General features: G+C 39.2%; 1 protein-coding gene across 5 annotated transcripts in view; it reads right to left on the reverse strand.

The window, feature by feature from the left end:
- Window positions 1-22,714, reverse strand: part of chd2 (chromodomain helicase DNA binding protein 2) — an 84,333-nt gene that overhangs the window by 12,769 nt on the left and 48,850 nt on the right. For all 5 annotated transcript variants that reach the window (XM_058387116.1, XM_058387112.1, XM_058387111.1 and 2 more), the window contains 17 exons: window positions 18,056-18,281; window positions 17,724-17,824; window positions 17,567-17,608; window positions 17,288-17,457; window positions 16,952-17,076; window positions 16,273-16,489; window positions 16,089-16,178; window positions 15,780-15,970; window positions 14,106-14,294; window positions 13,847-14,009; window positions 13,596-13,748; window positions 13,025-13,096; window positions 12,607-12,756; window positions 12,370-12,518; window positions 12,153-12,249; window positions 7,255-7,347; window positions 7,010-7,180 (listed from right to left, as the gene is read on the reverse strand). In XM_058387116.1, coding sequence (XP_058243099.1) covers window positions 7,010-7,180; window positions 7,255-7,347; window positions 12,153-12,249; window positions 12,370-12,518; window positions 12,607-12,756; window positions 13,025-13,096; window positions 13,596-13,748; window positions 13,847-14,009; window positions 14,106-14,294; window positions 15,780-15,970; window positions 16,089-16,178; window positions 16,273-16,489; window positions 16,952-17,076; window positions 17,288-17,457; window positions 17,567-17,608; window positions 17,724-17,824; window positions 18,056-18,281 — 2,399 coding nt within the window. The remainder of the gene's footprint in view (window positions 1-7,009; window positions 7,181-7,254; window positions 7,348-12,152; window positions 12,250-12,369; window positions 12,519-12,606; window positions 12,757-13,024; window positions 13,097-13,595; window positions 13,749-13,846; window positions 14,010-14,105; window positions 14,295-15,779; window positions 15,971-16,088; window positions 16,179-16,272; window positions 16,490-16,951; window positions 17,077-17,287; window positions 17,458-17,566; window positions 17,609-17,723; window positions 17,825-18,055; window positions 18,282-22,714) is intronic.

The raw sequence follows: 22,714 nt of genomic DNA on the forward strand, positions 1-22,714 counted from the left end.
AACACGCTGGATGTTGTTTATTCAAACATTCCCGGCGCGTATCGTGCGGCGCCGCGCCCCGCCCCCACCTCGGCTACTCAGACCACATCTCTGTTATGTTGATTCCAGCATACAGACCACTCGTCAGACGCACTAAACCGGTTCTGAAACAGGTTAAAACCTGGCCAGCAGGAGCCATCTCTGCTCTTCAGGACTGTTTTGAGTGCACTGACTGGGATATGTTTAGGGAGGCTGCAACCAACGGCGACTCTATTGACTTGGTGGAGTACACGGCATCAGTGACCGGCTACATCGGGAAATGCATCGATGACGTGACTGTCTCCAAGACCATCGCAACACGCTCCAACCAGAAGCCGTGGATGACTGCGAAAGTGCGTGCTCTCCTGAAGTCGAGAGACTCTGCCTTCAGATCAGGGGACAGGGCGGCCTCAAAAACAGCAAGGGCCAAACTGTCCCGAGCCATCAGAGAGGCGAAGCGTGCACACGCCCAGAGAATCCACGGCCACTTCCAGAACAGCAGAGACTCCCGGCGCATGTGGCAGGGCATTCAGGCGATCACCAACTACAGGACAACTTCACCTTCCTGTGAGAGTGATGCCTCCCTTCCAGATGCGCTGAACGACTTCTACGCTCGGTTTGAGGCACAGAACAACACAACAGTGAGGAAGACCATCCTTCCTCCTAATGACCCAGTGCTCTGTCTTCACTGACATCTTCAACATCTCACTGAGCAGCTCCATCATCCCTACGTACCTCAAGACAACGACCATCGTCCCTGTGCCAAAGAAGTCCACGGTTTCCTGCCTCAATGACTACCGTCCCGTTGCACTCACACCAATCATGATGAAATGCTTCGAGAGGCTCGTCATGAGGCACATCAAGTCACAGCTACCACCCTCGCTGGACCCCTTGCAGTTTGCGTATCGTCCTAACCGTTCCACGGAAGACGCCATCACCACAACCCTCCATCTGGCCCACACCTGGTCCAACACACCTGGACTGCAAAGACTCCTATGTTCGAATGCTGTTCATAGATTTCAGTTCAGCATTCAACACAATCATCCCTCAGCAGCTGATTAAGAAGCTGAGTCTCCTGTGCCTGAACACCTCTCTCTGCAACTGGATCCTGGATTTCCTGACTGGGAGACCTCAGTCAGTCCGGATCGGGAGCAGTATCTCCAGCACCACCACACTGAGCACGGGAGCGCCTCAGGGCTGTGTGCTCAGTCCATTGCTGTTCACTCTGCTGACTCACGACTGTGCAGCAATGCACAGCTCCAACCACATCGTCAAGTTCGCTGATGACACAACCGTGGTGGGTCTCATCAGCAAGAACGACGAGTCAGCATACAGAGAGGAGGTGCAACATCTAACAGCCTGGTGCAGAGCCAACAACCTCTCCCTGAACGTTGACAAGACCAAAGAGGTGGTTGTTGACTTCAGGAGAGCACAGTGTGACCATTCTCCGCTGTCCATCGATGGCTCCTCTGTGGAGATCGTCAAGAGCATAAAATTCCTTGGTGTCCATCTGGCGGAGAACTTCACCTGGTCACTCAACACCAGCTCCATCACCAAGAAAGCCCAGCAGCGCCTCTACTTCCTGAGGAGGCTGAGGAAAGCCCATTTACCTTCCCCCATCCTGACTGTGTTCTACAGAGGGACCATCGAGAGCGTCCTGAGCAGCTACATCACTGCCTGGATTGGGAACTGCACCATCTCGAGTCACAAGACCCTTCAGCGGATAGTGAGGACAGCTGAGAAGATCATCGGAGTCTCTCTCCCCTCTATCACAGACATTTAGACCGCACGCTGCATCCGCAAAGCCAACAGCATTGTGGCTGACCCCACACACCCCTCACACACACTCTTCACCCTCCTGCCATCTGGAAAGAGGTACCGAAGAATTCGGGCCCTCACAACCAGACTGTGTAACAATTCCTTTCCTCAAGCCATCAGGCTTCTCAACACCCAGGACTGGACTGTTCTACACTCTCACACACACTCACTCAGGACTGAACTGTTCTACACTCTCTCACACTCACTCACACACACACACACACTCTCACTCAGGACTGAACTGTATATTAACTCTCTGTCTCTCTCACACACAGATACACACACTCTTGACTGTGTGGACGCACACACACACACACACAATTTATACTGTTCATTACTTACTGCACTACCTCTACCTGTCATCCGCTGCTATAGTTATATTTATGTTTATTCTATTTACACTACCTCAACCGCTGCTGTGTATTTTTGCACAATATTTTTGCACAATATTTTTGCACAATCCCCCTTTTTTTTTTTTTTTTTTACATCATTTCACTTTATTTTATTTCACTTACATTCCAGTACACATTCTTTTATTTCTTTTCTGCGCTAAGTGTCCTGTGTTCTTTTGTGTTGTCTTTATTGTATTTATTGTCTTTTTGCACTGTCTTGTCTATGCTCTGTTTGCACCTAGCTGCACACTGTGCACTTTACGTGGCTAAGACAAACTTCTGTCCTAGCTCTATGGTGGTGTTTGTTGTTTTGTGTTGAACTTCTTGTTGTATGTTTATGTAGCACCAGGTCCTGGAGAAACGTTGTTTCATTTCACTATGTACTGCGCCAGCTATATGTGGTTGAAATGACAATAAAAGCTTCTTGAATCTTGAATCTTGAAATAAAGCAAAGCATTAGATACGAAATACCATTGACAGATTTAGTACTACATCAGTGAACAATTATATACAGGCAGAGCATCATTTATATACACCAATAAATGTTAAGGTTATTCATCATTGATACTACTGAATAGTTCTGCTGACAAGCACATGAAGTGTATTACATAATATAGCAGACATATTGCTCAAAGCACTTCAGCTATGACAGAGGATGAATACATGATGGATTATGAAACTGTAATAATGATAAAGATGATAATAGTGCATTGCAATTGTCAACATACAGAACAGCAAATAAACAGCCCTAAAACAAAAATGCCCTTACATTATTGCAAACTAGGTTTTTAAGTAATGTTTACACCTAGTTAGTAGTCACCATGTCTCAACATGCCATAAAACCAGCATACCATAACATTCACATGTAGCAATATGCTGATCGTAAAACTGCTGGGCTTCATTAAACTTATGGTTCCAAAGCTAAAATGTTCATCATGTTATACTTAAGTGTGCTATTACTTTTCATGTTGATAAGTACTGTAGTTTATTTTATATTAATTTTAAATGCGTTCGTTACGGACTTCACTTCCTGGTTTCCGCACGGGCATTTAAGGAGAGCGCGCACAGTTCGGTTTTTCTCGGAGATTTTCGGGAGCTGCCGTAAACAAGCATGTAAAACATTATTAGTCCTAAACGGTAATAACTAAAAACATGGTTCCAACGCTAAAATGTTCATCATGTTATGCTTATGTGTGCTATTACTTTTCATGCTGATAAGTATTGTAGTTTATTTTATATTAATTTGTACATACATTTTTCATGGACTTCACTTCCTGGTTTCCGTACAGTTCAGTCTTTCTCGGGGATTTTCAGTAGGTGCCGTAAACAAGTACATGTCGTAAACAAGCATGTAAAACATTACTAGTCCTAAACAGTAATAGCTAGAAACATGGTTCCAACGCTAAAATGCTGCTTAGGTGTGCTATTACTTTTCATGCTGATAAGTATTATAGTTTTTTTTATATGGATTTGTATTTGGACTTCAGACCGCTGCTCTGTGTGTGTGTGTGTGTGTGTGTGTGTGAGACGTCAGCTAGAGTGAGTGAAGAGGTTTATTTTTTTTTGTTTTTAAGTCGTATCGTCTTTAAACTGATATTTAAGCAGAGCGCGCACGCTGGTTCGTTTAGACTTGATATTTTAACTGTAACTTTCATTTGTGTTTATTATTCCAGAATTTTTTGCAATAGGTTAAGCACATGTGGCTTTTATATATGTAACGGAGGCTTGTGCTAGGTGCCGTGCAGCAAGTTGTATAAAGCAAAGGTCCTACAGCTTGAATTCTAACTGTACAACAGCTACATGCTATCATACATAGCTAACTTTAGCTATGCTTCACTTCCTGGGCTTCCCGGACATTTAAGCAGAGCGAGCACGCTGGTTCGTTTAGACTTCATATTTTAACTGTAACTTTAGTTTGTGTTTATTATTTGAGAATGTTTTGCAATTGTTTAAGCATGTATAACTTTTATATATGTAACGGAGGCTAGCGGTGGTGCAGGCAAAGCAGTGTTGGTAAATACTACTTACACATACTACATTAAACTTTAGCTATGCTTCACTTCCTGGGTTTCATACGGACTTGTGCTTAAATGCACAGCGCACTCGCTAATTCGTTTAGACTTCATATTTTAACTGTGACGTTAGATTGTATTTATTATTTAAAGATTTCTTGCAATAGTTTAAGTATGTATAGCTTTTATATTTGTAACGTTCATCGCTTGTGGCACTTTGTTAATGCGCCCGCCTCCCATGCTGGAGACACATGTGGGCTTTTGAGATATCAACACCAAACTTGGCCAGCTCCTTCAGAATCTTGAGTGGGATGAAGCTGTAAATTTGGATCCGATCGGAATTTTGGAATTCCGGTATAGCCCCGCCCCAAAATTCCCAAAATCACATATCTACCCCAACATACACATGACATATCAAAACATTCAGAATAATGAGGGGAACTTAATCACGTGTGTTGGGTGACGTCAGGCAACGTCATGGGCGTACCACGCCCCCAAAATACTCAGAATTGCAAAATTACTCCAACATACACGTGACGTATCAAAACGCTCAGCACATTGAGGGGACCTTCGTGTGTTCTGGACACATATCCACCCACCTCCAAAAGTATTGGCACCCTATTGATCCACTCGCCTCCAGACCAATCGGGACCCTATCTGTCTGCTCTACACCAAATATATTGCCATCCAATCTCTCCACCCATCTCCAAAAAGCATTGGACATTACGACTACTTGCTTTGTCAAGCCAACATCAAAGTTTGTCACGATGAACTTTAAAAATCTAGTTATTATTATTCTTTTTAGCAAATTAATTTCTAAAATTAATGCGGCCTAAACCGTAAGAGCGACATGAACCAAACTTGGCACATTTGTTGGGCCTGGTCGAATCGGAATTCCCGATACGGAAGCCCAAAGTGGCCTTTTTCCAGCTGCATCACTGCCTGGTTTGGGAACTGCACTGTCTCGGATCGCAAGACCCTTCAGCGGATAGTGAGGACAGCTGAAAAGATCATTGGAGTCTCTCTCCCCTCTATCACAGACATTTACACCGCACGCTGCATCCGCAAAGCTAACAGCATTGTGGCTGACCCCACACACCCCTCACACACACTCTTCACCCTCCTGCCATCTGGAAAGAGGTACCGGAGCATTCGGGCCCTCACAACCAGACTGTGTAACAGTTTCTTTCCTCAAGCCATCAGGCTCCTCAACAACCAAGACTGAACTGTTCTACACTCTCTCTCTCTCACACACACACACACTCTCACTCAGGACTGAACTGTATACAACTCTCTGTCTCTCTCACACACATATACACACACACTCTCTCTCTTGACTGTGTGGACGCACACACACACACAATTTATATTGTTCATTACTTATTGTACTACCTCTACCTGTCATCCGCTGCTATAGTTATATTTATGTTTATTTCTATTTACACTACCTCAACCGCTGCTGTTGTATTTTTGCACAATATTTTTTTACATCATTTCACTTTATATTATTTTATTTCACTTACATTCCATTACACATGTTCTTTTCTTTCTTTTTCAGCGCTAAGTGTCCTGTGTTCTTTTTGTGTTGTCTTTTGCACTGTCTTGTCTATGCTCTGTTTGCACCTAGCTGCACACTGTGCACTTTATGTGGCTAAGACAAACTTCTGTCCTAGCTCTGTGGTGGTGTTTTTTTTGTGTTGAACTCTTTGTTGTTGTATGTTTATGTAGCACCAGGTTTCATTTCACTATGTACTGCGTCAGCTATATGTGGTTGAAATGACAATAAAGCTTCTTGAATCTTGAAACCTCGTCACATATGTTCTGATGATGTCACGTGCACAGTAACTCCCAAAATTAGCGAAATTGCAAAACTACCACAACATACATATGACATGTCCAAACACTCAGCAGAGTGAGGGGAACTTCGTGACGTGTGTTGATGATGTCACGTGACATCACGTGCGTGCCACACCCCAAAATTAGCAAACTTGGAAAACTTGCGCAACATACGTATGTGACATTAAAAAGCTCAGCACATTGTGGAGATCTGTGTGACGTGTGTTCAAGTGATGTCACATGATGTCCACTTGCTTTGCTTTGTCACGACAAACTTAAAAAATCTAGTTATTATTATTCTTAGACAATTATTTGTTAATTATAACTCCTAGAGCTTTCGAGCTATCGACACCAAATTCGGCCAGCTCCTTCAGAATCTTGGGCCGGATGAAGCCGTAAATTTTAGAACCGATCAGAATTTTGGTTTCCCGCACAGGAAGATAGAAATTCCAAAAATTCCCATAGACTTGTCTTGACGGAATTTAGAATTCTGAAAAAACCTTACAGACGCAGTGTGCGCAGAGCTATCTATCTATTCATTCAATATTAAATCAAATCAAGAGTTGTTGCAATATAGACATCTGACATATTTAAACACTCAGCACAATGAGGGGAACTTCGTGATGTGTGTTCTGATGATGTCATGTGACGTCACGTGCATGCCACACCCCACAATTTGCGAAATCGCAAAACTACCGCAACATACACGTGACGTATTGAAACGCTCAGCACATTGTGGAGAACTGCGTGACGTGTGTCCAAGTGATGTCACGTGATGTTTATTTGCTTCGTCAAGCCAATATCAAAGTTTGTCGTGACAAACTTTTAAAACCTAGTTAAAAACTGTTTATAAGTAAGATAATTAATAAATAAATAAATAAATAAATAAATAAATAAATAAATAAAAAAAAAAAAAAACACTTAAGAACTTACTCTTTTATTTGAGCTTCTGCTCCGGGGCAACATGTAAATGTCCTCCATCTCCTTCTGTTTCTCCTCCTCCTCCACTCGCCGCCTTTGATCTTCTGGAATGATCTCATCCCAGTTCCGCATGGGCTTCTCTTCCAGCTCCGGTGTGCTCTCATCCATAGTGAAGTTAGCCACCTACCAGAGCAAACAATTTTTTTTTACTTTTAAAATACTTTAATTGGTCAAGACCCACAAATATGGTAATATACCTTAAATTGGGACAGGAGCTCATCTGTGGCACTGGAACCTTGATCACTTTCCCTGGTTTCAGCAAGCCTCAAGATCTCATCAATGTCCATTTCCTGGGGAAAGAGAAATATTTAACCTACAATAGTATTAGGCAATCAAGGGCATCATAGAACCTTTTTTTTTTGACAGAAAGCAGAACCCTGAGACAGGCTTTTGATGAAGTGAGAGTAACTGTTGTTTAGAAATTTCAGCCTAATTTTGTGTTCTCCCACCTCTATTTTTTTATTTTTAAGCATAGGTTATACTGAGTAATGTAAGAGCACTCAGGCCCGAAACCCTGAGGCATGCTTTTGACAAAGTAATCATTTACCTCACGGACACTACAAGAACTGTACAAATTATTGGGGATTACATCTATTTGCAGCAGTGTTTACCATCAACAAATGGACACACTGGTCAAATGGCATAATCAAACGCTTAAAAACAATTCTTAAGTTCATTCCTAATGATGCTCAGAATTGGGATATGTGGCTTGAGCCCCAGCTTGTTAACCCCCCTGCAGTATGAGAGGTCGCTCAAGCAAGGGTTTTCTCCATCAAGTTATTATACGGGTGCAAGCCTTGCAGCATTTTAGACATTATAAGGGAAAACTATGAGGAGGGACCTTCTATCAGCAAAAGTGTACTCACAAAAGCATGCATATCAAAAAGTTGTCATTTTGAAATACATGATGAGCTCTAAATTATTCACGAAATAGAAAAGTCCCTCTGAGGTCATGTGGTGAGTTTGTGATGTTGACTATGAGGTAAAGTGCCAAGTTAGAGACAAGGTACGACAGGTTTACCACATCAATTTGGTTGATTGCAAAAGTGGTTTTGCAAAAGTAGTTCTGGAACGGAGCAGCTAGGACTAGAGGTAAATCTAAAAACAGCAGCTCAATATACCATGGTCCCTTATCAAGACCACTTACCCCTGTTTCAAATCACAGAGGTGGAGTTTTCTGATGTGTTCTCAGCTCAGCTTGGTTGCACTAATCTTAAAGAGCAAACAAAACAGGTAAGAAATTTAGATTATGAATTTAAAACCTGACTATTTGATCGCCAACCCTGTGGGGTTTTAAACAAACTTAAAATCAAACTGTTAGTAATGCAGGACTGTAAATAACCATTCATCAGGTGATTATGTATTATTACTGCTAGGATAAAATATTGAAAAAGTTAACAGTTAAAGCATTCAATAAATTTACTATGAATCAGTGAATTTGAGTTCAATGTAGGTTTATTCTCAGTAATGAAGTAATGAAGGTAATTAAAAAAAACTGCTGATGAATTTGCAAATTGGGTCGATCTGGTCCAAGCTCGATTCTTTTCTTCATCTGAACGCCTTGTGAAAGGGTATTTTTGTAAAAATATAACCGAATTTTCTTTCATCTGAAGATATTTTGATTGCTTCTACATGAATCAGTACCTGCCCATTAACTAACAATCTGCTGAGCAGTAATGAGACTTGTTGAGAATGGTCCAATCACATGAGGCCAAATAATATAAAAACAATATTGATTTGCTGACAACAAAAGTTGGAGTAAAATTTGAAACAACCCAATCAGAGTCCGGTGCCCCGTGCACACAAACGAGCGAAATATAGTTTTGATTTTTTTATTTTAAGTAAATGATAATATGACTAACAGAAATAGTATGACTAAATGATTTTATTTCATTATTAAAATATATAATTATTTTTAACGTGTTAAAGTAGCATTCTTCTCTGGCTAACTTTGAGGGGGCGGTGCCCCAACGCCCATATTGACTGGCTGCCAATGCTTCCATTGCTATGCTGATGACACAGAGTTTATGCTTAATAAAGGTGATAAATCTGTCTTCATTTGAAGCATGTGGATAATATTACTAGAATAGAATTCTTTCAGGGTAGAAATATTGCTAAGAAATATAATGTCACTATGTGATGCACAAAAACATGTCACTATATGCTGTAGTTCAATACTTTTTTTACTTCTAGGCTGGATTATTGTAATGTCTTACTGTCTGGATGTTTCAGTAGGTGCAAGAAACAAGCGGTAGTTAGTCCAGAAGTAGCTAGAGTCCTATCTAGAACCAAAAGAACCAACAGCTCTCTCTTATCCATACTGCACTGACTTCCAATCAAATTTCACATTTATAAAATATTGGTACTGACCTATATACCACTAAAATCTCATACCTCAATACCTGAGAGAACATTTTTTTTTTTATGATCTGCCATGCCTACTTTGCTCAAAAAGTGCTTGGTATTTGTTGGTACCTCAAATAGTGTACGCTACAGCAGGGCAAAGAGCTTTCTCTTACAAAAGTCTTAGTGTTTACATCTATTCTGTTATTAGTTTTTGTTTGTTTAATCCCTTTGTGAATACTTTTTCTTAAATAATGGAGCAGATCTGGATGGTTCATGGGCAGAGTGCTTTGGTGAACTAAGATGTTTTGATACTAAGGGTTGAGTGGCTGGCTGCTTTATGTCTCTTGAGTGTTTTTTTTTTTTTTTTTTTTTTTTAATTATCTCACCTAAATGTTTGCTCAGTCAGTGTATTTGTTTTTACAATGGAAATTTTTTGTTGCACAATAGCTTACACACAGCACAAGAAAGTTTTCAATATAAATTTATGTAATATTTATGTAATTTACATGACTACTCGCCAAGAATTTTTAAAATTATTTTGTGTGCAGGTTTCAAGAAATTATCAGTGCATGTGGTGGTATGGCCTCAATAGCCCTGCAGTGCTGTGTGCATGTGATTGAGAAGTATACAGGGCAGAAATTCAACTGAAATTGCATTAAATATGGTTATACGATTAATATGGTATACGATTATGCTGCAAGATATTTTCAACTACATTTAAGTTCCCTGTTATCGGCTAACCTGCAATTTTGCAAATTCCTAGTTTGTTCCCATTAATTCCCATAGAAGGTTTCCAGCCTTGAAAATTCCCAGAATTTTGCAACCATACTGGTGAAGCAAAAATGTTTCCTGTCTCAATCCTCCAAAACACCCAAAAGTGTCTCAATACTATTGAAATATAAAATAAGTGCTGCTGGAGGAAAAAAAATGTTTCCTGACTCAACCCCAAAGTGGCTGAATAGTATTCAAATCTGGTGACTGTGCAGGCCATGGGAGATGTTCAACATCAATTTGATGTTCATTAAACCACTCTCTCATCAGCCTTGTTGTATGTATGGGTGCAATAGTTGAACCATTGGGTGCATATGGTCCTTCAAAATGGTTTGGTCATGATGTCGTGATTCACTCTGGGTAGGCAACAGTCTGGGTGGTAAGCTCTATTCTGGCTTCTACACATCGCAACTCTCCTGGATGTGGGAAAGACAGTGAAAGTGGAATATACATGTTTCACCTTGTACACAGCCCGAAATTTACGTTGCTGTCACCACTGAAACCAACATTTGGCATAGGCACCAATGACCAAAGGTTTGGCTATACCAGCCCAATCATAAATTTAGACCCTGTGGAGCTCCCAACAAACAGTTTTGGTGGAAAAAGGACAGTCAAGGTGCGCATATAATTCTGCAGTGAGTTAGGCAGGTGTGGTTCTAGGTTTCCAGTTTAGTATCCAGACATCCCTTTCAGACAGCTACCTCTTTGTGTCGACAGTTATTCGTGCTGGATGTGGCTTATCCTTTGTGGTGGCATGATGGCATTTCTCTGGATACTGTGGCTTTTACAAAGACTTGCTGTCCTGGTCACAGATCCGTTGAGTGAAACACGCACCAATAATTTGTCCACTTTTGAACTCTGATTTCTCCTATTATATTGTGTGGAGTGCAATATTATATGTTTAACTGTGCAATTGTTCTGCTAATTCAACCCTCTCACTCTAATCTTACTTATGGGAATTATGAAATCAGTGAAGACTGGCCACCAAGCCACACATATATGGCCGTTTAACCTTAAAACACTATAGAGAGTTTCAGTTTCATTCTCTAACCCCTGTACATAACGCATACTAAGCAACTTGAACTCAATTTCAACATGAGTTACCCATTTGTTGTTTTTAGGCTCAACAGAATCAGGAGACTTGTGACTTGACTTCAGTGACTTGGACTCAACTTGATTTGGAAAAAGTTGATACATTGTCACTTTTTTTTATCTGAGTAAAAGATTTTTTTAAAAAAGTGTACATTTAACAGTGTGCAGTGAATTAACAATGTTTTCGCAAACAAACCAGCATCTTCATGAACAAAGCTGATATACATGTCACTCTCTAACATAATAACTTTGTGGTAGATTCATTACCAAATATAATAGCCTTTCTTTACAAAGATTCAGTTGTTGGAAACATCATCAGAAACATTTAGCAACAACTTAAAACTTTTGTTCAGCATTTGAAATTGAACAGTACAAATATTACAGCAAATCCAATTTTAACTACATAGATACAAGCATACACTTACTGAGAATAGTCTACAATTCATCATGCAAAGTTAAAGTGACATTTGTTTTTAAAGCTATGCATGTTTGAAATACCCTTTGAGTTGTAAAGTTTGTCTAGAAAGTGATGAACAGCAAGTTTAAAAGACCTGCATGATTTGTGCACATTTACTACTGCGATTATTACTTTGGCCTTGTTGAAGAGCACATTAAGACATGTTCACAACACTAAACTGAAATTTACAGACTTGTGACTTGCCTGTCTTGACATGGGACCCAACTTAGGACTTGAATGGCAAGACTTGAGACTTTCTTGTGATTTGCAAAACAGCTACTTTTTTCCACCTTTGGTATCATGTGGTATCAGATCAGGGCTTTTTTTCAATAAATAAAAATAAATAAGCAAGGTATCGAAATGATAACATAAATGGTATTGATGCATTCCCTAGTTTTCACACAAAACCAATTAATAATAAATGGATACCTGTGGCTCTGATTCCTCCCCTTCAGGTTCTTTAAACAGATCCTCTGCACCAAACTTCAAGATAGCTGCCAGCTCCTCCTTGTTAAATGGATTTGAACTGGACATAGTTCAGATATAGTTCAGTACTATATAATCCAAGTTATAAAAGATGCTATTCTTAATAGTTTCAATGACACATTACATTTTACTACAGAACCGAAATAAAATAAAAGCTCACTTTGAATTCCCCGAGTTGTTATCTAGTATTGTCCTTCCAGTGGTATCCATTCTCTGTATGACGAGATGGTCTAGCACCATCTTCTTCTTTGCCCTTTCAATAATATCCTCCTCCACAGTGCCTTTTGTAACCAGACGATAAATATTTACCTAAACAGGCAAATAATATGCAAATGAATGCAAACCCCCAGTGTCTCTCTTAAAAAGATTCAAGAGTTTCAAGGCTAAGAAGTATTACTTGTTTCTTCTGGCCTATTCTATGGGCTCTGGCCTGGGCCTGCAGGTCATTTTGAGGATTCCAGTCAGAGTCAAAGATGACCACAGTATCAGCTGAGGCCAAATTAATGCCCAGACCTCCAGCACGGGTGGACAAGAGGAAACAGAAATCCTAGAGATGAGGAAAAGCAATCACTAAGAGCACAATAACAGTTTAATTATATTAAAATATTAAATTACAGGGAAATGAAATAAAGTATTTTCTTCCTATCCTTTCATTCATACATCTTCCAAGTTTAGACAATGTTTAGGCAATTCAGAAGTTTTGCTTAATCAGTACAGTTACAATAAAATATTGTATCCTGATACAAAGTTCTAAAAAAAAAAAATCACACTGCCATTCAGAACTGTGGGTGAAACAATAGCCATCCAGTACATACCTCAGAACCCTCTGCATTAAAATGGTCAAGTGCTTGTTTTCGGAGCTCTCCCTTGATGGAGCCATCCAATCTCTAAACATATGGGAAAAAGGAGCCAACACCATCTTAGGAAGCCTCAGCTAACTCCCAAATCATCCGCTTTGTCAAGTTGGAGCATTTGTTCTCCAAATGTTAAAGTCAAAAAAGAAAAATGGCAACTACAAGTGTTGCCCAGAGTGTTGTCTTACCCAAGCTAGTGCACATTAACAAAATAACCAGGAGATAAAAATAGAGCATGATCCATGATATTTTTGCAAGCCTGACATCCAATCCAATCTGAGGGCTCCAAACATACTGTCTCACAAAATTTTGAAACCATAGACAGCACAAGTAAAACCAGCGAAATTCATTCATAAAATAAAAAATAAATAAACAGGAATTTGAAATTAATACAAAGACATTGGTAATATTATGAACTGTGAGTTGCATGATAATCTTGAGTATGTCACACACAAGTTCAAATTTAATCCACAGGAGAAAAAAATGTAATGCTATCCACAATATAACACTATGACTATATTTTTATTAATACCTGGAAAGGATAACGTTTCATGGCCAGATAATCAGCTAAGATGTCCAGCATACGGACCATCTGAGAAAAGATAAGCACACGATTGCCTCGTTCTCTCAGTCTTGTTAGCAATTTATCCAAGAGCACAAGCTTCCCACTGCCACGGACCAGTGCCTGCCCCAGAACAAAACGAGTTTAAATTAGAATGAACCTGATGAAATCTAAAATAATTTATGGATTTCAAGCAGACTGCCCTCCTAAGATTGTCTTACCTGCAAGTGTTCCTGAGGGTTCTCATTTTCTCCCTCATCCAGCTGTTTGATGAGAAACCCATGATTACAGCATTTCTTCAGCTCCATGACGATGTTAAGGAAGCCTGAGGAACTGCCTTTGGTGCCTTTAGATAGGGCTTTGTAATTCCTTGTGAGAATCCACCTTCAAAAAATGTATACAAGCGAGCACAAACTAGGTTAAATAAAAATTTTGTAGTCAAAAGCAAAATTTTGACAGTGTATATAAAGCAGGACCTACTTGTAGAACTGTTTCTGCTGGGCAGACATGTCCACGCGTAGGATCTGCTCCACTTTGGCAGGCAGCGATTTCTCCACATCCTTTTTTACACGACGTAGAAGGAAGGGCTCAAGCACTTTGTGCAAGCTCTGGTAGCCATTGTCCCTGCCCTTACCATGCGCATCTTCAAAATCCTCCCACAACTCAAACCTGAAAAAAAACAAAGGTCCAGAATTAACATGATCTTTTTATCAGATTTGGTATAGAAACAATATTTTAAAAATCGAATTTCTGCAGCCTATATGAATACCAAAATCTACTTTTCTTTTATGCTTATCCAGATCTTCAAGTTAAAATACTAATGCATCATCCAACATCTAAAGCTGGAATTGACATTTAACGCTTATCGATTAATTGATACACATTTTTTCTCTATACAGACATGGACAAAATTGTTGATTTTGAATTGAAACTGACAAAAGTAATAATAAATAAAAAACTTACTGAAAACTGACTAATGAAAAACAGACATTGCTTTTGAATTGTGGTTCAACAGAAGCATTTAAAAAAACAAAAACAAATAATGAGACTGGCATGGACAAAAATGATGGTACCTTCAAATTAATATTTTGTTCTCTCAATGAGACTTCTGCACCTGTCGACAGGTATTTTGGCCCACTCCTCATGAGCAAACTGCTCCAGCTGTCTCAGATTAGAAGGGTGCCTTCTACAGACTGCATGTTTCAGCAGTTCAGATCAGGGCTCACAGAAGGTCACTTTAGAATAGTCCAATATTTTGTTCTTAGCCATTCTTGGGTGTTTTTAGCCATGTGTTTTGGGTCACTAACCTGTTTGAAGACCCATGATCTGTGACTGAGACCAAACTTTCTGACACTGGGCAGCACATTTCGCTTCATAATGCCTTGATAGTCTTGAGATTTTATTGTACCCTGCAAAGATTCAACAGCGATGGATGGTGCGATCTGATACTGATGTACCTTGATCTTGGAGTTCACCTCTAATCTCACTGAAAGTTGTTCTAGGCTCTTTGTATTATATGTCTTTAATTTTCAGCAATTTTTCTCTTGGGGCCACATCCAAGAAGGTTGACTACAGTCCTGTGGACCTTACACCTCTGAATAATGTGTGCAACTGTAGTCACAGGAACAATAACCTGCTTGCAGATGGTCCTATAGCCTTTACCTTTAACATGCTTGTCAATAATTTTCCTTCTAATCTCCTGAGACAACTCTCTCCTTAGCTTTCTGTGGTCCATGTTCAGTGTAGTGTACACCATGATACCAAACAGCACAGTGACTACTTTTCACTCTTTATATAGGCAGACTGACTAATTACAAGTTTGAGGACACCTGCAATGTTAATTACAGGACACACATTAGTTTAACGAATTATTTTCAATCTTTTCTAGGGGTACCATCATTTTTGTCCAGGCCAGTTTCATTAGTTTGTTTTTTAGATGCTTCTGTTGAACCACAATTCAAAAGCAATATCTAATTGTCATTAGTCAATTTTCAGTAAATTTTGACTTATTACTTTTTTCAGTTTCAAGTTATTTCAATGACCATTGTGGGTTTTTCTTTCTTTAATGGAAGGGCACAAACAATGTTGTCCATGTGTGTAGATGGTGAAACTCTAACCCAATTAAGAACATCACAGAAGCACACCAGGACATACTTGTCAGGCATAAGAAAGTGCAGGAGGGACCACAACTCTTTCAATGAATTCTGCAGTGGTGTTCCTGTTATGAGTAGTCTGTGGTTGGACCTGAAATCTATTAGTGTTTTATACAGCAGAGAGTCATCATTCTTCAGCCGATGAGCCTCATCCACCCCAAGAAATGCCCAGTTTATGTTTCCCAAAACACCCTGCAGTAACAAAAATAAAAACTGAGATGTTTCTAATCCAAATACATTGACAAGCTACAGCTACAAACAAAAATGTAAAGGTGTGCACTTTATAGTGCAGAGAATATATTCTCATCACCTTATCCTTCAGTAAAATTTCATATGTGGTCAAAAGTGTGTTGAACTTTATTCTTTTGGTCTGCTGGTGAATCCATTCATAATCACGAATCTATAAAATACAAAAATTGCAAAAATGAAAAAAAAAAATGAGTTTAACAAAACATAAAACAAACAGATTTATATTGACATTCAAAGTGCATTACCGTCTTTCTGCTCAAAACATCCCCCAGATAGACCACAACGTTCATGTCAGGAGCCCAAGTACTGAACTCGCGCTGCCAGGAAGTGAGTGTGGATAGAGGCACAACCAAGAGGAAGGGGCCATACAGCTGGTGTTGATGGAACAGGTAAGAAAGGAAAGAAATGGTCTGGATGGTCTTCCCTAGGCCCATCTCATCAGCTAAAATAACACTGTTACACCTAGACAACATGAGTAAACCACATTAGCAATTGACACAGAAGTACAAATCAAAGTTCAAGATTCAAGAATCTTCAAGAAGAAGTGACAGACAAATTGAGGGGCCTTGTATTTTAAAACCATGTAAATTTTTGCTATGTAAAATTTAAGATCATTCATAGATATATAAACTCTTCAAGTACATAATTTAACAGCCTTCATATAGAATATATTGTCCAATGTTATTGGACACCTGATCTTCACACCATTATGCATTTGTTGAACATCATTTATTTGTGTCCTTCCACCTTTGTGACACCACTTAAAACATTAAAAGTATACAATAGGCAAAGATTAAGCTACATATCTGAGGTGGCTTGAACATTAATGATGCTTACAATTACACAAAATTTTTGTTCAATTAATTAATTATTTAAATATAATACTGAAAATATAAAAAAGCTTAAGAATAACACTCAAGATACCTGCACCAAGAGTGTGCAAGCCAGTTTAATCCATCTAACTGGTAGTCTCTCAGCTCCAGGTTCTCATCTCCAATATAAGAGGGCTGCTTCTTCAAAGCCACAAACCTGGGCCTCTGTTTCAACACCTACAAGTTAAAGAGAGAGTTAGGAAATGACTTGATTTTAAATTGTCAGAATAAAAAGATACAAGCTTCTATTAATTAGACGCAAACTAGACAGCAAGGACCCATTTTTATAAGTAACATTAAAGTCACACATTGATAACAGAAAAGCAGTGAAAAAACTAGGGAAAAAATCTGTAATCGATTTATCAAACTGCTTAAATAAGTCTCTCACCTTACAGTCTTTGGAGGGCATAGTCTTGGAGACATTCCTGTTGTTGAAACTGTCTATGCAAGACTGGAACTTTTTTCCTATTAAGGCACCATCTTCCCAAGTGCACTCTGCATAGGGTAGACCCATCCACTTACATAAGTACTCAGGTTCGTTAGACGTGGTCTTATGAGCTGCATGGGGGGGGGGATAACAGAAATAATTTTAAATGTTAATTTTACATGCTCTTCAAACTTTAGTTATTAGATTCTAGGGAATTGAAGTGAAGTAAAAAGTACTTACAGGGAAAATCAGAGGGCACCTGTGACTTCCCAGTTTTCACTGCTGTAAAAGTGTTAAACGTATAAAATTCAAAATTAAGAAACAAAATCTCAGAAATCTTCAGAAAATTAAGCATTTCAGCAAAAGCTTTTAATCGACAAGTACCTCATTTACTTACCAATGACTCTCTCGACTATCTGAAACTGCTTGTTCAGATCAATTGTTAACTCTTGCTGGCAGTTGTAATATTCCAAATCCTCAGGAGAGGCTTTTTTCAACCTGTGAGGGGCCAAATTCTGGGAGTTAATTAAATTATTATACTTGAAAGCTATATATAAAACTACTATTAACCCAAAGAAAAGAAAGTCAATACTAACAAGTATTCATCATTCAACAGTCATTTGTAAAAATGTAAAATCTGACAGTTTTACCCATGAAGGCAGTACAAACAAAATAAATTCTTCATTTCTGACATTCAAACACAGACCATGCATGTTCAAGTCTCCTTACCAAGCACTGAGCTCCTCATTTTTCTTCCTAAAGTTTTCCAGTTTTTTCATCCCTTTGGCCTTTTGCTGAGTGAGCGAGTCCACACTTTCCCATGTATTGTGGATATAGGACCAGCCTTTCCATTTGATAAGGAACTGAGTCTCACCTTCCTCCTTGTTAGGATCAAAATCTGCCATAGGGTCTCCGTTGGCCTCTACAGCATAGAGTGTGGTGGCCGCTCCAGTAGCTGTGTACAAGGAAACAAGATTTTTATTTTATTTTGATTTTGATTTTTAGTCTGAAATTGTGGTGGTATAATATAATGCTTTTTATATGCTACATATTGCTCTGGAAAAAATTACGAGACCACTCCAAACTTATTCGTGGTTCAGCATCTCTACATGTATACTACCACTCAAAAGTTTGGGATCACTCAAAAATTTTATTGTTTTCCAAGGAAACACAAGAAATTAGACTGAATAGAAAATATAGCAAAAGAACAGGACATGCTGACATGTCAGAGTCAGAAATAATGATTTTGATGGAAATGATGAATGTTTTCTTCAAACTTTGCCTTCAAAAAAAAAAAAAACACCTTTTGCTGCAATTACAGCCTGGGCATTTTAGCTGTCAATTTTTCAAGATAATCTGATGAGATTTCATCCCATATTTCCTAGAGCATCTCCCACCAGATGGATTGGCTTGATGGAGTCTTCCTCCGTAGCTGAAATCAAGCTGAAATATGCAAGTGATCTCAGACTTTTGAGCGGTAGTGTATGGCAGCCATTCCATTCCAGCATCTGTTGAATTCCAACACAGGCACACCTCATTCTGCTTAATGAAGTACTATCCTGTTTAACAATTAAAAAAGAATAAAAAAACACTGCTCATCACTATCCTATTCCAATAGGATGAGCTGAATGGGGAAAAAAGTGCTAGTGGAGCCTCAAGAGTAATTGGAGTCAAATAATAACTACTGACCATGCCAAAAGAGTTGAAAAGAAAAGTTTGGAGTGAGGAAAAGAAGGGTTCAAATTCTGGCTCTACTGGCAGAGGGCTACAGTAGGCCTCTTCCATCATTAAAATTACAAAGACAGCAGTTAATAAGGACAATATCAAGCTGCAGACCTTGGAAACAACTGACTGGGATGACCACTGACTGGGATGACCACAAACACAATTGAATGTCACTCAACAACCATAGGTTGACATCAAGTGACCTACAAAATGAATGGAAAGCTGGGGTGAAATGCTAAGTGAGGACAATTTGAAACAAGAGGCTCCTAGAGGTAGGGCTGAAGTTATGCAAACCTAGTAACCTTCATCAATGAGAAACAAAGAAGAACCAGCCTGAGGTTTGCAAAAGACCATAAGGATTGGACCCTAGGGGCCTGGAGTAAAGTGATCATCTCTGATGAGTCCAATTTTCAGTTTTGCCTAGAACCCAGTCATCTAATGGTTAAATGGAGTCCTGGAGAGGCCTACAAGCCACAGTGTCTCGGATACAATGAAATTCGGTGCAGGACTGTTGATCTGTTGGTGCTTCAGGAAGACTGGAATTGGGCACATTCATCTTTGGGAACAGCGCATGAATCAAGCCATGTTCAAGGTTGTCCTGGAAGAAAACTTGCTTCCTTCTGCTTTGACAATGCTACCCAACTCCGTGGATTGGTTTTTCCAGCAGGACAATGCTCCATGCCACACAGCCAAGTCAAGCAAGGTGTGGATGGAGGACCACCACATCAAGACGCATGGCCAGCCCAATCTCAAGACATAACCCCACTGAAAAACTCTAGAATGTGTTCAAGAGGATGATGGGTGGTTACAAGCCATCAAACAAAGCTGAGCTGTTTGAATGTTTGTGTAAGATGTGGCATAAATTCACCTAACAGCAATGTGAATGTTTGGTGGAGAGCATGAAACATGAAAGCTGTGATTAAAATCATTTGGTTATTCAACCAAATATTGATTGTTGCACTTTTAAACAGTTAAAACATTAGTATTTTGTTGTTTAAAAATAAATATGAACTTATTTTCTTTGCATTATTTTAGGTCTGCGGACTGCATAATTCTTTTCTTCAAATAAATGCTCTAAATGACAATATGTTTAATTGGAATTTGGAATTTGAGAGAAATATTGTACTTGGAATTTGAGAGAAATATTGTCAGTATCACATGCGAGAAATGTTGTCAGTAGTGGGGATCACTCTGGGTAAGGGCATCTGCCAAATGCCAGAAATTTAAATGTTCACTTTACTCAAACAACTATAACTATAAGTGCACCAACCCCCAAAATAAGTAGAAAGTAAAAATTACCACAACATGGACATGTGACAAATCAAAATGATCAGCACAATTAGAACTGCGTGACATGTTCTGATGACGTCACATGATGTCACATGTACACCAACCCCCAAATTTGGCAGAAGTGCAAAATTACAGCAACATACACATGACATATCAAAACGATCAGCACAATGAGGGGAACTGTGTGACGTATGTTGTGGTGACATCACGTGATGACACGTGCACTCCAACCCAAAATGAGGGAATTCACAACATTACCACGTCACATATGGGCATCAGCACAATATGGGAAACCACGTGACTTGTATCCTGGTGACGTATCCACTTGCTTTCAAAAGTATTTGCACCCCATCTCTCCACTTGCCTCCAGAAGCATTGGCACTCTGTCCGATCGACACCAAAAGTACTGGCGACCTGTCTATCCACACTATCCACCAGCATCGGACGTTATGGCTACTTGCTTCATTAAGCCAACATCAAAAATCTAGTTATTATTATTATGTTGGATTGAAAAAGCCAACATCCTGTTTTGCTTAATAAGCTTATTATTATTAATATTATTATTATTATTAGACAAGCTATCCAACTTTTTTGCTCCCCAAACTCACAGCTAATGTAGTTTTTTTGACTGCAATACATTTTATTTCGGCTAGTATGTGCATTAAGAGACCAATGCAAAACTAGATTTTTTTAAATTTTTCGCAACAAACTTTGATGTTGGCTTGACAAAGCACGTAGTCATAATGTGTGATGCTTTTCAGAGGCAAGTGGATAGACAGGTTCGCCAATACTTTTAGTGGCAAGCGGACAGATAGGGTGCCGATGCGTTTGGAGTCAAGTGGACCGATAGGGTGCTAATACTTTTGGAGGTGAGTGGATATGCTACCAGAATACACATTACCCACTTCTCCTCGATGTGCCGAGCATTTTGATACATCACATGTGTATGCTGCGGTAATTGTGCAATTCCGCATAATTTCGGGGCTTGCACGCATGTGACATCACATGACCACCAGAACACATGTCACGCAGTTCCCCTCATTGTACAGTGTTTTGATATATCACAAGCATATGTTGCGGTGATTCCACTTAATACTGAATGAATTAATAGACAGACATACGTTTAAATCAATGCTTAATCCTGTGTATTCTTACATTTTGTAATAGTTGTTCATGATTCCCTTGTTCATCCAGAGCAGTCTTCCCACCATTTTTACAAAAATCCTCCAGGTACTGCACATTATTTGGTTTACCAGCATATTCTGCATATTTGACCCATATGTAAATGTTTTATTTTTGTTGTTATTTTTTCATACCACCTTTCTGAAGCTACAGAAAATATTTCCCAAAAGACAAAATAATATCAACAAGAATATCTGTATCATGTGGCAGTTGCTGGACTACCAAACTGAAGAATTTGATTTTAAATCTTCCACTGTTGGGCCCTTAACCTTCAACTGCTCAGATGTATATAAGTAATAAATGGAAGTTGCTCTTAATAAGAGCATCTGCCAAGTGCCATAAGTGTTAATGTAATGCAATTCTTCTCGTTGAGCCGAGTGGTTTGATATGGTGAGGTGATTATGGTGATATGATTGATAAGGTGATTGCAAGGATGCTCTGAATATCAGGCACAAAATCCAGACTATTCATTTAAAACCCAACAATTTGAGAGCTAATCCTGTAGATAATGTTTCACTCCCTATTGAGAAACCAATTTGGTTTCAATAATTTCCTCTTCAAAATAATCAACTTGCCTACTAGATCCCTTACCTACAACATTTATTTAAACAGATAATACTAGTGGCTACTGAACCCCTTATAAAAAAATCAGTTCTTTCCTTAGTGCTGGCTATGTGTTAAAATCTTTTAAACTAGCAGTTATCAAACCCCTGATTAAAAACCTGACTCTGTCCTGGATTGACTGTGGCCCTTGGCTGACTGTATGATACCATTTGTTTATGACCTCATCTTATGACCTTGATATCCTTTGGTTCAAATTAGAAATTCTTTCTGTTGTTTTGACAAACAAGTGCCGAACACAGACACTCTGTGACAGTTTCTTCTTCTGCAATTTAGGTAACCATATTCATAACAAACTCGCCAAACCACCACGTCTGTGTCTACTGACGTCTTTTCTTTACCTATAGATAACACTGAGTATTACACCATTCTTTTGTATAAATAATCCCTGTTCATCTCAGTAAATTTCAAAGAGTATTGCTATTTAATCCCTATCTCTGCATGGTTCTTTGTCAAAAAGCCTCCCTGATATCAGCAGCGGTAGTGACAGCGGCGCAGCTGAGGCTTCTTCTCCGATTGAACCCAAAAATTTTACTGACTCCAGTCATCCATTTAAAGCTCATATACATA

The sequence above is a fragment of the Hemibagrus wyckioides genome, linkage group LG04 (genome assembly GCF_019097595.1).
Source record: "Hemibagrus wyckioides isolate EC202008001 linkage group LG04, SWU_Hwy_1.0, whole genome shotgun sequence".
Classification (NCBI taxonomy): domain Eukaryota; kingdom Metazoa; phylum Chordata; class Actinopteri; order Siluriformes; family Bagridae; genus Hemibagrus; species Hemibagrus wyckioides.